This window comes from Thalassophryne amazonica, chromosome 17 (genome assembly GCF_902500255.1).
Source record: "Thalassophryne amazonica chromosome 17, fThaAma1.1, whole genome shotgun sequence".
Classification (NCBI taxonomy): Eukaryota; Metazoa; Chordata; class Actinopteri; order Batrachoidiformes; family Batrachoididae; genus Thalassophryne; species Thalassophryne amazonica.
In genome coordinates this window covers 321,759-340,745 of record NC_047119.1, presented here as the reverse complement: position 1 = coordinate 340,745, position 18,987 = coordinate 321,759, and the positions used below count along the sequence as shown (strand labels likewise).

General features: G+C 39.8%; 1 protein-coding gene across 1 annotated transcript in view; it reads right to left on the bottom strand.

Annotated features, from left to right (window-relative positions):
• Positions 1–1,108, bottom strand: part of il1b (interleukin 1, beta) — a 67,485-nt gene extending 66,377 nt beyond the window's left edge. The window contains exon 1 of the mRNA XM_034192293.1: positions 974–1,108. Within this exon, the coding sequence (XP_034048184.1) occupies positions 974–1,008 (35 nt within the window). The 5' untranslated portion in view covers positions 1,009–1,108. The remainder of the gene's footprint in view (positions 1–973) is intronic.
• Between the last annotated feature and the right edge of the window lie 17,879 nt (positions 1,109–18,987).

The following is an 18,987-nucleotide window of genomic DNA, read 5'->3' as shown; positions in this document are numbered from 1 at the left end:
TGTACCACCAAACCTGTTAGAGCTATGATTTTTTTATCTTCACGTGTGTGGTCTCAGGTTTTGGAAACCTAAAGATAAATTTAAAATCCTGCTGTGTGAACCATGCTTAAGGTTAGAGGTAGTGTTACTGTACAAAACACAGTGAGAACGACCCTGTGTTTCTTCTTTGACATCTTAAAATTATTGTTAGTATTATGTATTCCCCAGAGCCATTTCCATTCTTTTTGCAAAATCTACCACCATATGCCCTTTTACACCATATCTAACCAACCATCACCTTCTCATCACTTCTGTTCCTGTCAACAACATGCCCACTGAAGTCTGCTCCAATCACCACTCTTTTTCTTTAGTACACTACCACCTCATCTCACTTCATAAATCTCCTTTCTCCTCCACTTCACAACACACCTGTCGGTCATATGCACTGATGACATTCATCATCACACCTTCAATTTGTTGTCTGGCTGGTTTAGTAGGAGGAGAGAACAAATATTTTGTAGGACTTTTACTTTATGAAGCTGGGCTTTTCCCACCCATGTTTCACAACCATCACTCTGTCAGACATTTGCATAACCGCCAACAATATACTCTTCTTCAGAAGTACGCTTCCACCATCTCTTCTCTCATCCATAACATGATAGAAAAGTTTGAATGCACCGTCGATGCTGCTGGCCTTACTTAGTAAAAGGAAAATGCTACTAAACAGAAAAGTTAATGTAACCCAGCAACAACATACCACAATTAAGTGAAAAGGGAAGCATATTCCAGCTGTACAATGCTGGTGTGACTATTTCCCTTTTCACATACAATAAATAAATCACAACAAAAATTTAGTTTGAACTACATTCAAACACATGTCTTAAAAGAACTCAAGTTGTTTTAATTGCTAAAAGAAAAACATTTAGGGAGCCTCATATTCTGGATGTAATTTAAAGAATAAATACAGTAATACAAATAGAAAAGTTAAACTTACCCCTCCAGAGCTTGAGACAAATCAAAATCACACATCTTTTTTAAAAAATGAAACAATTGTCTGAAATTACTTTTTCCTCCCCCTACTTTCAATGAAGCCTCAACTTCCTTGTCACATCACTTGTCAGACTGCAAGTAAACTGAGCTTCACAGAACTTGAGCGACTTCTTAGAAGCATCACAAAGTGGGCAGAGCTTATGTGGTCAACCAAGTAAATTTCTTCATGACTGCAAAATAGTTTTTCATTGTAAGTGTTTTTTTTTTCCTTTTATATACAAATGCTGGAATGGAAATAGTAGAAACAAGGACAGTGTCAGAATAAACAGAGCAATAAAAACTACTGCAAGTTTTGAAGTTACCTCTGAGGTTGCAGTGAATGCACTACTGAAGATATTTTGATTGCTTTGGATTATTTTAATCTTTTTTGTCATATTTAGTGATCAAGTCTAGGCAGCCGGGCTGCTCCGTGTACACCTGATCCTGTCAGGCGAGCTTCTGATGAGTACTTGGCTGGGAAACCACTTGGGTAACGAACCGTGACTCCTGCAAGTACCTATCCTGGGTGCTTCTGATCACTGATCAATGCAGAGGGTGCTGTTTTATTTGATTAGAAATGGCATATTTTTTGCTCCCATGTCTTTACTTCTTTTCAGTAACATCAACAGCACTTGTGCATTTTTTAATTTTTTAATTTTAATTTTTTAATTTGTTGCTCCGGTGTGTGATTTTTTTCTTTTCTTTTCTTTTGGCATATCTTTTTACCAATTTCATTTTTTGAACCTTCTTGGTGATGCAGAATGTTTCTCACATCAAATTGTGAGAAACTGAATTGTGTGTAACTTTTCAAATGTGTATGTAAATGGGGAACAGATTGAAAATGTAACAGAATACAAATACTTAGGCGTTATCGTGGATCCTTCGCTTATTTTTAAAAAATGTAAAACAAATGTGTCAGAGATTTAAATCTAGTATAGCAACTTTTAAATGTATTAGGAATTCTCTAACTGTGGAAGCAGCAAAAATTTATTTTAATGCAGTGATCATGTCTAGATTCTGTTATTGTGTCACATGCTGGTCACAAGGAAATAAAACCACTTTGAAGCCCTTAGAATCCATTCACAAAGAAGCCTTAAAAGTTGTGGATCGGAGAGCAAGGCAGCACCATCATGGCCATGTTCTGGAAAAATACAGATTGTTGAATTTTGAAAACATTTAAAGAATGGCTAGAATCCAATTAGTGCATAGAATTATACTGAATTCGGCACCTGCTCCTCTCCAGAACTTTGTCCAGTTAACATCTCAAGTTACAAACAGAAGTTTGTAACTTGAGATGCTGGCTGCCCGATTTATTTCTATATTTTTAAACTGTCGCTTGCTCAACAAAAGGTTCCAAAGAATTGCAAACAGAGCATAGTAATACCAGTGGCTAAAAACAAGCATCCCAAAGTTTTAAATGACTTTAGACCAGTAGCCCTAACATCTCTTGTTATGAAGGCATTTGAAAGACGTATGAAACATGAATTGCTTTCACATGTACAGTCATTATTAGATCCCTTCCAGTTTGCCTATAGGGCTGGCTGTGGAGTGGAGGATGCTACTGCCACACTTTTAAATCTTGTTTTTAAACACCTTGAGGGCAACAAAGCACATGCCAAACTTTTACTTCTTGACTTTTCATCTGCTTTTAATACTATCCAACCTCACATCTTAATCGACAAATTTGTGAATAATTTTTCTGTAGATTTTAATATTGCTGGTCGGATTTTAGATTTTTTAACAGACCGATCAGAGTCAGAGTCAGAGTAAATGGGTGCATGTCAGACACACTTTTGTCCTCAACAGGATCTCCTCAGGGCTGTGTCCTTTCACCACTTCTGTACATATTGTACACTAATGATTGTCAAAGCCATCACGAAAATTGTTTTATTTTGAAATTTGCAGACGATACTGTCATTGTTAGTCTCTTACAAAATCATGAGAATAACCATGGCCCGGTGGTGGAAGATTTTGTAAAGTGGCATGATGAGTCATATTTACAACTAAACGTGGCTAAAACAAAAGATATGTCTGTGGACGTCCGGCGACAGCTCACACCAGCTCAGCCTACCTTCATTAAGGGCCAGCAGGTGGAGTCTGTGGAAACTTATAAGTATCTGGGGACTATAACTGACCACAAGCTAAATTTTAATGTTAATACTGACATGTTGTGTAAAAAGGGTCAACAATATCTGTTCTGTCTTCGTAAATTGTCTTATTTTCAAGTGGATAAGACTATTATGATTCTTTTTTACAAATCTTGTATTGAGTCTGTTTTAACCTTTTCTATGTTGTGCTGGTATGGTAATCTCAGTCTTAAGGCTAAAAAAATCACTGGTTAAAATAGTGAAGGCCTGTGGAAAGGTACTGGGAGGACCACAGAGTACGTTGTCTGACCTATACCACAGACAAGTGAAGAGGAAAGCATTGAGTATACTGTCGAACTCTGCTCATCCTCTTTTTAGTGACTTTCAATATTTACCTTCTGGCTCACGGCTCAGGTTTCCCTCCGTGAAGGGTAACAGATTTAAGTTCTCTTTTGTTCCTGCAGCCATTACTGTTCTGAACACAGACCAAGGAAGGAGTTAAAACTGTGGAAGCATTTTAATGGACTGTATTTTTTAATGTTTGGACTGTGTAATTGTTTGTGATGCTGCACCATGGTACTGATATGTGTTCTGTGTGTAATGTGCTTTTAATGTATTCTCAAGCTGCAAAACTAATTGCCCCATGGGGGACACAAATAAAGTGAAGTGAAGTACACGTTCCGTCACTGCGGGCGGTGTGCTGTTCCAAGACATAAAACAACTTTTACACAGACAGCTTTTTCGTATAGACCGATTAAAGAATGGAACAATCTACCCACTGTACTAAAAAGAAAAACAAATCATTTTATTTTCACCAGTGAATTAAAAAAGTGGCTGCTGAAGGGTCAGATCTGCCAGCATTGACTGAGTTTTTTTTTGTTGTTGTTGTAAGAAACTGTTTAGTATTAATTTCATGTTTTCTTAGATAGTTTTTTCTTTCTTTTTTGTGTGAAATTGTTTAATGTTAACTCCATGTTTTTTAGACTTAAATGTGCACTAGTTCAGTCTTTAGGGGACATGGATTTATATGCTTGCGACTGACTGATAGACTGTAATATCGTCATATGGTACCTGGAAGAGTGATTTATTGTGGGAGATTTTAGAATTTGAATTTTAGAATATTGTGCTAATATACTGTAATTTATTAATTTTAATTTATTTATGGTTAAACAAACAAAAAAAACTCTCGCACACTGCCTCACTTGCAACACAACACAAGGGTGAATTTAATCAAGCAAACAAGCAAGCAACGTTTCGGCCAAAGGCCATCATCAGGCAAATAATTTCCATGAATGAAAAGCCATCTTAAATAGGGTGTGGCTGATTACATCACAGGATGTTGTCATAGAAAAAAAAAAAAACCTTTTTAATATACACTTCCATAAAACTCATACAATAATATATGTCACAATGAAACATATTACATAAAAAACATATATATAAGACAGCTCAATAGACATACACACACATATACATATATATGCATATATACACATACATATGCACGCACATACCCATTCATCAAGAGACCTGTCTCAATAAATAAACTAGACAGAGGAAATGGAGCATATACCATAGGACTATAATAGAAAAATGTCATAAGAAGATATTGAGAATCAGTTCATCGTTAAGCCCCTTAGGTGCCAAAGTTTGTAATGTTTCAATCCAGTAGGCCTCTCTTTTTTTCAAAAGTTTATCATGGTCTCCCCCTCTAAAGGGAGGAGGGACCTGTTCAATGCCACAAAAAGGAAGAGTGCTTCCATTATGATGTGCATCACTGAAATGAACGGCTACTGGATAATTCCTGTCATTTCTGTGAATTTCTGGATTATTATATCAAGCCATTTGTTCACACCCTTCCATCATATATAAGAGACTCAAGTGACTTTATAGAAAAATGTTCTGATCTTAAAGATTTACCTGAGAATGTCCTCATGTTAACATTAGACATCACTAACCTTTATACTAATATTCCCCATGAAGGGGGTATAGAGGCATTAAGGCATTACCTCCAACAGAGAGATAGTTCATCTAGTCCTTCAATTGAACTGATTTTGGATTTCACTGAATTTATCATGAAACACAACTATTTTTGCTTTGAAAATGAGTTTTATCTACAAATATCTGGTACAAGTATGGGTACCATTTGTGCACCCAATTATGCAAATTTGTATGTTGGATTTTTTGAAAAGCAATTTGTGTTTAATCAGGAAAAAAATCTGTTTTGCATAATATTCTTAAATGGTTCAGATACATTGATGATATTTTTTGTGTTTTTAATGGTAGCCCACAAGAGGTTAATGAATTTGTTAACTTGTTGAACAGCTTTGAATCAAGTTTATTTTTTACATCGCAATACAGTACTGAAAGTTTTTTGGAAAGCTAATGGTACTATCATCACTTCTTTATATAGGAAGGAGACTGATAGAAATACTTTGCTGTTAGCTTCTAGTTTTCACCCTACATTGCTCAAAAAGGGTCTCCCCATTAGTCAGTTTTACAGACTTAGACGTATTTGCCATTCTGATGAAAATTTCATCGAACAGGCAGGGGAAATGAAAAGAAGATTCATAGAAAGGGGTTACCCATCCAATTGGGTTGAGAAGGCATATGACCTGGCTTTGAAGAAAACACGTTCAGAACTGTTAAAAAAGACTGTGAAACAGAAAAAGGAATTCTCTGTTACCTGCATTACACAGTATTCTCCTCACTCTGCTACCATCAAGGCTATTTTTAAAAAACACTGGCACATTTTTACATCTGATCCAGAGCTCTCTACAATTTTTAGATACCCTCCCCTTTTTGTCAGTAGGAGGGGTAGGAATCTTAGAGACTACCTTGTTCGTGCCAACGTTACCCCTAAAGTTACATCTATCCAGAGTTTACTGGCACCTATTCCGAATGGAAATTACCGGTGTGGGAATTGTGCGCAATGTAATAATACTTATGAAACTACTTTTTTCCAGCACCCCCACAGCGGTAAAAAAATATCCATTCGGAATGTAATAACTTGTGTATCCACACATGTGATTTATCTCTTACGCTGTCCTTGTGGTTTAGCATATGTGGGCAAGACCATAAGACAATTAAAACAAAGAATAAGTGAACATAAAAGTTCAATTCGCAGAAATGACAGGAATTATCCAGTAGCCATTCATTTCAATGATGCACATCATAATGTAAGCACTCTTCATTTTTGTGGCATTGAACAGGTCCCTCCTCCCTTTAGAGGGGGAGACCATGATAAACTTGTGAAAAAAAGAGAGGCCTACTGGATTGAAACATTACAAACTTTGGCACCTAAGGGGCTTAACGATGAACTGATTCTCAATATCTTCTTATGACATTTTTCTATTATAGTCCTATGGTATATGCTCCATTTCCTCTGTCTAGTTTATTTATTGAGGCAGGTCTCTTGATGAATGGGTATGTGCGTGCATATGTACGAGGTCTCTTAGATAATAAACCGACCCTTTTATTTTTTTTTTTAACTATATGGATTTGAATGACATGCGATTACACCAATCATGCTTGAACCCTCGTGCGCATGCGTGAGTTTTTTCACGCGTGTCGGTGACGTCATTTCCCTGTGGGCAGGCCTTGAGTGAGATGTGGTCCCGCCCTCTCGGCTGAATTCCTTTGTTTCACACGCTGCTCGAGACGGCGCGCGTTGCTTTATCAAAAATTTTTCTGGACCTGTGAGGAATATCCGAGTGGACACTATTCGAGAAATTAAGCTGGTTTTCTGTGAAAAGTTTAACGGCTGATGAGAGATTATGGGGTGTTTCTGTCGGTGTAAGGACTTCCCACGGAGCGGGACGTCCTGCAGCGCTTCCAGGCGCTGTCGTCGGCCTGTTTCGAGCTGAAAACATCCTAATTTAAGGCTTAATTCACCCAGGACATCGTGAGAGAACAGAGAAGATTCAGAAGAGGCCGGCATGAGGAATTTAGGCGGACATTCCACTGTTTAAGGACATTTTTTAATGAAAGACGTACGCGCAAATTCGCCGAGTCGTTTCCGTGACGACTCGGCAAATCTGTGTGCGCCGCGACAGGAAAAACACCTCCGTGTTGAAAACCATTTGTAGAATTCAGGCGGCTTTTAATGGCTTTCAACAAGTGAGTAAGATTTCCAACGGAGGTGTTTTTCCTGCCGCGACCCCCCGCGGTCGGGTCCAGCCCGACATGCGACTCTGCCCGCATGTTCTTTCATTACAAAATGACCGTTAACAATGGAATGTCCGAATAAACTCCTCATGCCGACTTCTTCTGAAAGTTCTCTGTTCTCTGACGACTTACTGCGTCAACAGAGCCTGAAATGTGGAAGTTTTCAACTTGAAACGGCGAGACGCTGCCGCCTCGAAGCGCAGATCGCCGTCAGGCGCCGTGGACCATCCTTAAAGCAACACTACCAGACCAAAATCTCTCATCAGCCGTTAAAATTTTTACCGAAAACCAGCTGAATTTATTGAATGGTGTCCACTCAGTTGTGCCTTACAGTTTTGAAAAACTTTTTATCAAACAAAGCAACAGTCTCTGAGCCATTCCTAAACAATGAAAAAAATCGACGAGCGGGTGGACGACTCCTCACTCAAAGACTGCCCACAGGCGAATGACGTAACCGACAGGCGTGAAAAAACTCTTGCATGCCCACGAGGGTTCAAGCATGTCTGATGTAATCACACGTGATTCAAATCCATATGGTTTTTGAAAAAAATAATAAGGTCGGATACTTTTCTAATAGACCTCGTATATGTATATATGCATATATATGTATATGTGTGTGTATGTCTATTGAGCTGTCTTATATATCTGTTTTTTATGTAATATGTTTTATTGTGACATATATTATTGTATGAGTTTTATGGAAGTGTATATTAAAAAGGTTATGTTTTTTTCTATGACAACATCCTGTGATGTAATCAGCCACACCCTATTTAAGATGGCTTTTCATTCATGGAAATTATTTGCCTGATGATGGCCTTTGGCCGAAACATTGCTTGCTTGTTTGCTTGATTAAATTCACCCTTGTGTTGTGTTGCAAGTGAGGCAGTGTGCGAGAGTTTTTTGTTTAGCAGCCTTTGTGCCTTCTCTTACGCACCTGTCATCAAGGGATGTGCAAAGTGATTTCTTTTCTTAATTTATTTATGGTTAAATTATTTGATGTACCTAGGGACTGCAGATGTAAATTAGCTATTCAGCTATAATCTGGTACAACTCATCTCTGCCTGATGAGATTCAAGATTCAAGATTCAAAGAAATTTATTGTCATATGCACAATATAGAACATGAACATGTTCCCTGCACAATGAAATGTGTCTACTGCATTTAGCCCAATCCTAATTGCCAGTAGGAGCAGAAGTCGCCATTAGGCGCCCGGGGACCAGCTCCAGATGTACATCCCTGCCTTGGTCAACAGCAGGGCTGAGCAAACCAACACCGACCCATAACAAACAACACACACACAACACATGGGCCGGCCCGGTACATAAAACATATATATGAAAGCAAAACACGAGGGAAAAGGAGAAGAAAAAAAACCCTCATAGCTGCTGCATTACACAGCAGCAATGAGGGAAAAAAATCCCCATCAGCACAGAAAAACAATAATCACAGAGACAAAAACAAGGACACAGGATGACAACCGAGATTTGAAAGGACCAGTTTATCAGAACACTCCGGAGGCAGCCTGTTTGGCGCCATCAACGGCCTTGTCCGACAATCCTGGAGGGGGAGGGAGCAGCCCTGCGCAGTCCTGAACAGTTCTAACAGAGCTGGAGAAGCTGAGGGGAGGGGGGAAGACCAGGGAGCGAGGCTTAAGTGTTGATCTTCTGAGGAGGTTTTATCACAGCGACCTTGAAGTGCAGCTGTATTTGGGGAAGTCAAATGAATAGCCAGATTAGCAGACGCCTGAAAGATTCCACAGTTCTGAGAACAGAGTGGCTCTCAATGCATCTGAATGTAGAATGTGGTCTTCACAGACGGTCATAGCGGGTTTCCAGGGCCGCAATCCTGCTCGAGATGTTTTCCAACACGCGGTTAACCCCCGCCGACTGCGCAGCCACTGCCTTCCCAATCGAATCAATCATGTAGGGCAGCCTGGAAGGACCAATCAAAGCTGCTTCCACTTTCTTGATTTTCCGGTAAACCAGCAAAGTGCCCGCTCCACACATCAGAAAGCCGGTCACCACCAAGCCGAATATGTACACATCTTCAACGTCCTCCACAGAAAGCATGTAAAGGCACATGACCTGCCATCTCCTCCACGAGTCCATCACGTAACCCATCACATGCGTCCCGGCAGGACAGGTCGGGTCCTCCGCCCCCGAATGTCTTGTAGAAAAAATAGTGTCAATTGCGTTCAGAGACCACTTTAACAGATCCATTTTTGTCGTTTTCCAGAAGAGCAAAGCTGCAGCCTCACAGACAACACGCCACAGAAGCAGGAGAGATAAGGAGGGAGGGAGAAGAGAAAAGTGCGTCCGTCTCGGTCGAGTGCAAGCTGGCAAAAAAAAAAAAAAAAAAAAAAATGAGTTTAATGATGCTGCACATTGTCCCTCAAATAAATGAATAAACAAACAAATTGTGTTGCAAATCAGAAAGAACTTTTTTGTTGGTGTTTTGTTTTTATGGCAAACATTATACAGTGAGGAAAATAAGTATTTGAACACCCTGCAATTTTGCAAGTTCTCCCACTTAGAAATCATGGAGGGGTCTGAAATTTTCATCTTAGGTGCATGTCCACTGTGAGAGACATAATCTAAAAAAAAAAAAAAAAAAAAAATCCGGAAATCACAACGTATGATTTTTTTTTAAATAATGTATTTGTATGTTACTGCTGCATATAAGTATTTGAACACCTGTGAAAATCAATGTTAATATTTGGTACAGTAGCCTTTGTTTGCAAGAGGTCATAACAGAGTTCAGACGTTTCCTGTAGTTTTTCACCAGGTTTTCACACACTGCAGCAGGGATTTTGGTCCACTCCTCCATACAGATCTTCTCCAAATCTTTCAGGTTTGGAGTTTCAGCTCCCTCCAAAGATTTTCTATTGAGTTCAGGTCTGGAGACTGGCCAGGCCACTCCAGGACCTTGAAATGCTTCTTACGGAGCCCCTCCTTAGTTGCCCTGGCTGTGTGTTTGGGGTCATTGTCATGCTGGAAGACCCAGCCATGACCCATCTTCAATGCTCTTAATGAGGGAAGGAGGTTGTTTGCCAAAATCTCACAACACATGACCCATCCATCCTCCCTTCAGTACGGTGCAGTCGTCCTGTCCCCTTTGCAGAAGAGCACCCCCAGAGTATGATGTTTCCACCCCCCATGCTTCATGGTTGAGATGGTTTTCTTGGGGTTGTTCTCATTCTCTAAACATGGTAAGTGGAGTTGATTCCAAAAAGCTCTATTCTGGTCTCATCTGACCACATGACCATCTCCCATGCCTCCTCTGATCATCCAGATGGTCACTGGTGAACTTCAAACGGGCCTGGATATGTGCTGGCTTGAGCAGGGGGACCGTGCTGCCCTGCAGGATTTTAAACCATGACAGCATCATGTGTTGCTAATGTAATCTTTGTGACTGTGGTCCCAGCTCTCTTCAGGTCATTGACCAGGTCCTCCTGTGTAGTTCTGAGCTTTCTCAGAATCATCCTTACCGCACAAAGTGAGATCTTGCATGGAATCCCAGACCGAGGGAGATTGACAGTCATCTTGTGTTTCTTCCACTTTCTAATAAATAATCATAACAGTTGTTGTCTTCTACCAAGCTGCTTGCCTGTTGTCCTGTAGTCCATCCCAGCCTTGTGCAGGTCTACAGTTTTGTCCCTGGTGTCCTCAGACAGCTCTTTGGTCTTGGCTATGGTGGACAGGTTGGAGTGTGATTGATTGAGTGTGTGAACAGGTGTCTTTTATACAGGTAACAAGTTCAAACAGGTGCAATTAATACAGGTAAAGAGTGCAGAATAAGAGGGCTTCTTAAAGAAAAATTAACAGGTCTGTGAGAGACAGAATTCTTGCTGGTTGGTAGGTGATCAAATACTTATTTGCAGCAGTAACATACAAACAAATTATTTAAAAAATCATACATTGTAATTTCCAGATTTTTTTTTAGATTGTCTCTCACAGTGGACATGCACCTAAGATGAAAATTTCAAACCCCTCCATGATTTCTAAGTGGGAGAACTTGCAAAATCGCAGGGTGTTCAAATACTTATTTTGCTCACTGTATGTACACAACGACAAAGAAATGTGTGTTTAAAAAGTTCTCTTATTTCTGTTGTAAAAGCAGATGCATATTAACAATTACAGGCTTTAAAATATGTACACAACAGAATATATAACATCAATTAGTATAGCTTCACACAAAACATTAATACTGAAATAGAGATATTACTTGTAATACCAGATGATTCAGTTCAAATAAAATACACTTTATCACTGTATTCAAGCAAGTCCTCTTTGTAGCCGATTTTGATAAAGAATTTTCAAAGACGTGAATACACTTTTCCATATCATAACACTTGGGAAACTAAATATTGGCACTGTTAAGGTAATAAATATATATGAGATGATTCATTATGACGAGGACTGCAGCCATCTCATCAGTTCCTGGTCCTCTACTTGTTTCAAAGAGATCATACACTCCCTCAAACCCCAGCTGGGGTGGTGGATTTGTATGTGCAGCTGGTCAAAATGTAAATATATTTTGTTTTCTGCCACTGACTTTCTGTTGTTTTCAGGACTGTCAGCGCCACTACATCGATCAAATAGGGTGCAGTCCCGGTTTGACTCGTACGTACGTTGGAAGTTCTTGAAAGTGCGATCACGGCCATGAAGAGCAGCAGCAGCAGTGACAATTTTATTCTGAATACTGGCAGGAGCACTATGCTGATCACCTTCATCTGTCAGTTCCACCAGGAGAAGGGCTAGGTTTTTGACCTCACTGAAGCCGGGCAGATGGACGTGAGATTGTACCATTAAAACATCGTCCAGATCAAGATGACCACGGCTTCATTTTCTTCTTCTTCATCCTCCTCCTCCATGTCTTACTCCACAGTCTTCTGTTCTTCTTCAACTGAATGACAACATCACCAGAAATGATAACATCAAAACTATGAAACCAAATGACTCAGTGATGCATTAAACAACATATTTCAGTCAAAACAACATGATTAATTTAATTTATTTTATAGAGCACAAAATCACAACAAAGTTGCCTAAAGGCTCTTCACACAAGTAAAGTCCAACCTTACCAACCCCCAGAGCAAGAACACAGGCAACAGGGGGAATTAAAAAGTCCCTCTGATGATTTGAGGAAGAAACCTCAAGCAGACCAGACTCAAAGGGGTGACCCTCTGCTTGGGCCATGATACAGACACAATTGACAATACAAATATACAGGAAATTTGAGGAGTCCATGCTGGTGCACAGGACAGGAGGCCTGCAGAAGAACACACCCACACCCACCTCTGGATAGAGCTGCACCTCAAACAGAGAAAAAAACAGAATCAGGCATCAGAAAGACAACAAATACAGTATAATTTGTCAGCATTAAGCAACAAGAAAAACAGAAGAAATACTAAGGTGATCACCGGCCACTAGCCCTAAACTTCACTAAAAGACCCAGACTTTATCTAAAGTTGAGGCTGCGGCAGAGTAAAGAGTAAAAAGCATAGTAACATACTATGTCAGCATGCTATTCATACAAAAGGGAAAATAAGTGCATCTGGACTTGAAAGTCTCTACAGAATCTGACTGTTTTATTGATGCAGGGAGATCATTCCACAGAACAGGGGCACGATAAGAGAAAGCTCTATGGCCCGCAGACTTTAAATTCACCCCAGCAGAGATGGGACGAACTCACCATCAAGTCACCCTCAAATCATGAATCAGCAAGTCCCAAGTCAAGTCTCAAGTCATAATGACCACCAATTGTTTGCAAGGTGACTTGAGACTTGACTTGGGATTTGCAGATTGATGACTTGAGAATGACTTAACAGAGACTTTGTCCCACCTCTGCACCCTAGGGACAAAGTAGTCCTGCACCCTGAGAACGCAGAGCCCAGACCGGTACGTAGGGTTTAATTAGGTCAGCTAAGTAGGGAGGTACCAGTCCATAAATAATTTTATAGACTAGTAGCAGAACCTTGAAATATGATCAGGAAGGCAGTGAAGAGACGCCAAAATGGGTGTAATGTAGTCAAACTTTATGCTTTCTGTCAAAATCTGGCAGCAGCATTTTGAACCAATTGGAAACTTCTAGTGCTGGACTGCGATAAACCAGAAAATAGAACATTGCAGTAGTCCAATCTAGAAGACACAAATGCATGAATCAGGGTCTCAGCATCAGCCATAGACAGGATGGGACGAATCTTTGCTATATTTCGCAAGTGGAAGAAAGCAGTCCTTGTAATATCTCTAATGTGGAGGTCAAAGGACAACGTAGGATGAAAAATTACACAAAGGTTCCTCACTTTGTCAGTGTGATGTATGACACACGAGCCGAGGCTCAGCATTAGCTTGATGGCATAGTTGCCACTGACCCTTTGATATATGACAAAGTCCTAAGAAGTGAAGCAATATAATGATTTCGTTCCAGCCATGTTAAATCTTTCATTATTTTTAAAGGTAAAAAACAAACAAACTGCTGAATCCAATCCAAATGCTGAAATATCAAATACTGACTTGCATGCATCCCATGTGTCTCCTTGCTGTGGTCCAGTGAGTCCACATCTATTTTCTATTCTATTATCAACTTATTTTTTATTATTTTTATTGCCTGCTGTAATTTTATTGTTATTTTTAAATTATTTATTTATTTACTTATTATTGGGCATAACCTAATGCCCATTTTTATTGTATAGCACTTTGGTCGACGGTTGTCATTTTAAATGTGCTTTGGAAATAAATTTTGAATCTCAACATTTGTGCAGCTGTAAATCTTGCTATTCTGGGTCTGTTTGCTTCCCTGCAAAAGAGTAAAATGTAATGATTAGAGTTGGCAAATTATAATACCATCTGAAGCTTTAATATCGAACATCTCAGGTATTCGTGCGGTTATAAGTGACCCTGCACAAGTTTGGATTATAGTTGCCACATGGATCGGCCCATCCTTGTAAAATTCTATGAACAATGCAGGACAAATAGACTGGCAAATTCCGATTTAAAATTTGAAAAATGGTGCACAAAAATATATGCCCCGGGTCAAAAATGACCCCACTCGGTTGCATGGGGTTAATCTAACCTGAACAAATTCAGCCGAGAATTTTACTCAGCAATTTTAGAACAATCATACTTCAGCAACCGTCACAAAAATAAAAATGACAATATACCTGTAAGCACCATCACCGTGACCAAATCTAAACAGTCAAAAGCACCAGTCAAAGACTGTTGTCATATCATTTGTTTAATAAAGCACAGGATCTGACAGGAAATAATTTGTGTTGCAAAGTAAACATTTTTTTCAACGTCATCAAATGGATAAATAAACATGGTATGACGAGCTATTTTTTGATACAGATACTCAATACAGTTCTATCTTTCTTTGATTAACAATATAATATTTGAAAGTTCAGTTTGTGTTTTTTTATGTTGAATAATATTAGAGTCACCATTAGAATTAGTTCTTTACCATATTCAGAACCAGATTGGAGATTTGTCAGACGTAACTTTAAGTTTCTACAGATGACTAGTATTTGGACTAGATTTTGTGGTTTTGAAAGCATCTGACCCAGAAAAAAGTTTCCACTGCAGGGTCTGAGCTATGTTGTCACCAAGCTACAACAGGATGTTACATCATTGCATAGTTTCGGGTTCTTGGTGCCAGCCATAACCCATTCTCTATTATATTCTGGGATGTAATGTAATTCTGATTCTCACACCAAGAAAGACTCACTATCCGCAAGGAGAGTGTAAAGGGACAGATGCACTGTCCTAGGGGCAGTCGACGGGGTAAAAGCCACCATAGTCAGACCATGCAGTATCATTTATGTTAATTCAATACTGGAAGGAAACCAAGACAGACACATGGAGAAAATATTTGGCCCGCACCTTAACAGTGGATGCAAAAACAAGTTGCCAGAGGGTGCAAATCCATTTGGGGCATTAGGCTCAGGTTCAAACAATTCTCATAAATGCACCTTAATTACTGTCTTTAAAAGACATCATGGGTCAATCACAGGTTTCCTGATTACATAGTGGAAAAGATGTGTGTTGGGTATTTTCTCCTCCAAACATTTTTAAAACCTTTAACAAGACAAACAGAGTCAAGAAACACCAGTGAGACAGAAAGTCAAATATTACGCGCGGAGTGCGGCCAGGCTGTACACCAAGGCTACACTAAAGTCTGGCCTGCTTTTCCGCTCTTTTTATTAAGAGACGCCCTCATCACATAAACAAGAAACTTGTCCTAAGGGTGGGGGTAATGACGCAAGACAAGTTTCTTCCCATAACATAAACGCATACGTCAAGTGCAGCTGTAAGGAAGAACACTTCAGGTCAGCACATCTCGTTCGTCTGTTGCAGTTATCAGCTGTTTTGCATCTGCCTGGAACACTAAGCATCACAATCAGTCAAAATTCAACCTTCAGTTCTTTTACTCCCAGTCGTTAGCGGCTACGAAAACAAAGTTATGTTATAACAATAAGTACATCCAGTCCTTCATTCCCAGTTCAGATTGACCCCAGAGTGCTAAAACAAAATTGAATTCTCAGGCTTGGTTAAGACAGGTGCAAAACAGCACAACACCGTTCTCATGAGAAAGAAGACAAAGCTAAAACAAGGTTGAATAACACATACATTCTCAGGGTGAAGTGCAAACAGCACAACACCGTTTTCATAAGAAAGAAGACGAAGGTACAAATGTTTAACAGTGATAACATATATATATATATATATAAAATCCTTAACATTTCCCACCTGTTTATCACCTGTTAAACATACAGTAGGCATCACCCAGCTTAGTTAGTTAGTTTATTAACTTAATCTATTCTGTCCACGTTTTTATTAATTAAACACCACCAACAGATGGAAGATTCGAATCCAGCTGCTATTTGATCAACCAGTTTATACTCGTCAGGCACTCCTCTGGGGACTCCTATTGCGTCAATATATGTTGGATTTCCTACTCCTTTCCAATCTCTTTTTACTCTATGTCTGGCTATGCCTTTCTGCCAATCCTCAGGAATAAGAGAGGCTGCATATGTCGTAACGTCTTCAGGGGTCATGGGTAACAATAATGATATTAATGCACAATAACCTGACACATTTTGTGGCAGTCTGTCAAAGATTCTGTTATCACCACACCACCACCATACATCACTCCTACCGACTGGTATAAATGAACTGTTTTTTCTGTATTATTCGACTACACCACTTGTCTTATTACTTTTTCAGCTAAAGCTTCATAGGCTAAGAGTGTGTTAACTCATCACGTCAACAGTTCAAGCTTGAACTGGAGTTGTGAGCTTTTCAATATCATCATAATTCTCAGTACAGTCATTACAGTTTTCTCCACTAAGGTCTGACTGTTTCAATGCTTGATATTTTGGCATAGTTTGTTGGAAGGCCAGATTACACTGTACAAATGTATTTGACACCATTTTGCCAACCATTGTTTTGATATAAGGGATCACACAACACATGCAAAGTCCAATCAGAATTAGGACTATAATAACTGGTGTCACCATTTTCAATAGTAACTGCCAACATGGTCCTGAAGTCAACCAGGACCAGGGATTCCACCGGTTCACGGCTAGGGTGTCTTTATGCATTGCATCACGAAGTTTATTCAGCTCTTCCAATGCGTCCTGCATATCCACTGAATGAATGGAGTCTGGGATGAAAGTACAGCATGTTGTGTTCAGCAGAACACAAACTCCTCCCTGTGAACCAGTAAGCAAGTCTAAAACCATGTGATTTTGCATCACCATGGTACGTAAAGCATCTATTTCAGTGTTTTGAGCTGCTACTATTTTTTTTAGTTACATTCATGAACAGACCCAATCAATAATTCAGAGTTTCAATCATTAATGAATTTTTTTCCCACTCCTATCCAGGGGAACAATGAATGTGCTATTTTATCTCCTACAGACCACAATTTTTTGGTCCTTTAGTACATCCGAGCCCCACATGTGATTATGTGGTAACACATCTGGGTATATCAATCTCCTCCGTCTGGTGCTGCCATTCTTCTCTGTGGAGGTCCTACCACATATGTATGGTCAGTCACCTGGGTAGGTGCACACACACCACCCCAATTTGGTGGGAGACTCATGTACAGTCTGGAACCATAAAGCCAATAGATGTCATCATACACCGGAGTACCATTTACAGGTGGTAGCAAAAACTTACTAACATAAGCACATGATTCATCCGTTCCCCATGGACAGGAGCCTGTATAATTACATCCCCATCCAATGTGATGAAGATAAGTACCATCCACATATTATGTTTTGGTTAGGCTTAAATTATTTGATAAAACATACGTTTGGGTACACAGACGTTTCTTAATTTTACCTACATTTTTATTCCCTGTCCCGTAAAAGCAAATTGGGAATGGCCGTTGTGATGACAATTTAACGTGATGATATTTTTGCGTTTCCCTTCAGTCTAGTCAATGGAGCAGCACTTGGGCACGCTTGTACATCCTCTGTTGAAATCCCTATCATATAAGTGGTTGCACTGAGGCAAGTGGTGTTACATCTTATCAGATTTGCTGAGAACTGCTGCCCCCGAAATACAGTTTGATTATGTATCCGTATGATAAGACATTCTGTCACCCTAGCAGGGTACGGTTTAGCTGTCAGAGCTGGGTGTGTTGAGGATATAGGTATTTGCGAACAAACATAACAATTAGTAACGTAATTCCATAGCCAATAAATGAACATATCTGTACCACATATTAGTATGGTATATATGAGGGTGTCCATCTGTCTCGTTCACATTATGAATAAACCTCTTCTGACGTTGCTTGCGTTGTTCTCTGGCTCGGTCCACAGTGAGCTGCAATTCTTGGGTCAACCACCAGGCCAGGAATCCGAGGAGCACGAAACACACTAAGATCACAACGCAACCGGCTGCCCTACCAACAGTCCGGCAGCGGCGGCGCTGAGCACGCCGCTCCGGGGTCTGCTGTAGTTCAGTCATGATTGCTAGGATACAGTGTTGTTAACCACCTCACCTAATAGTGCAAGGATCTCCCTGCTTCACTGGCATTGAGACAATCTATTGCTAATTAAATAGACTCCCTTTGTAGCCAGACTTCCCCTTACACTGTGGAGGCCGCCAACACACGCTGTATCTTACAGTGATGTATCCACGTTGATCTCTCCGCTATCTTTACTGCAGTTGGTGTTGTTAACAGCACTCGGTATAGACCTTCCCAACGAGGACTGGACTCTGATGAACACCCAGTCTCCTGGCTAGACTACCGGAAGGCCGTCCTGTGGAAGATCAAAATTATTCGGCAGTAAATGTGTTTAAGTTATCTCTTTCTGTGTTAATGTCTTTTTCATAAAATTTGCTAATGTTTGTTCCTCATCTGCTGTTTTAGTATCCATGTCAAAATTGGTAGACGATATGGTCGTCCATAAAGTATCTCAAATGGTGTTAACCCTGATGGTGTTGGTGTTATTCTCATATACAATTTCACTAGGTCCAACATTCAATCCAGGTTTGTTTTGTCTCTTCTATACATTTCCTTAATCTTATTTTTATTGCGCCCTTTTATGTGCCCTTTGTCCTTTCCACTAATCCGGCACTGTGTGGTTGATAAGCACAATGATTTTTGAGATTGACCTGTAGCGCTTCTCCTACGTATTGCACTATTGTATTAACAAAATGCGCTCCATTATCTGAATAGACTGTTTCTGGTATTCCAAATCATGGAATGATGT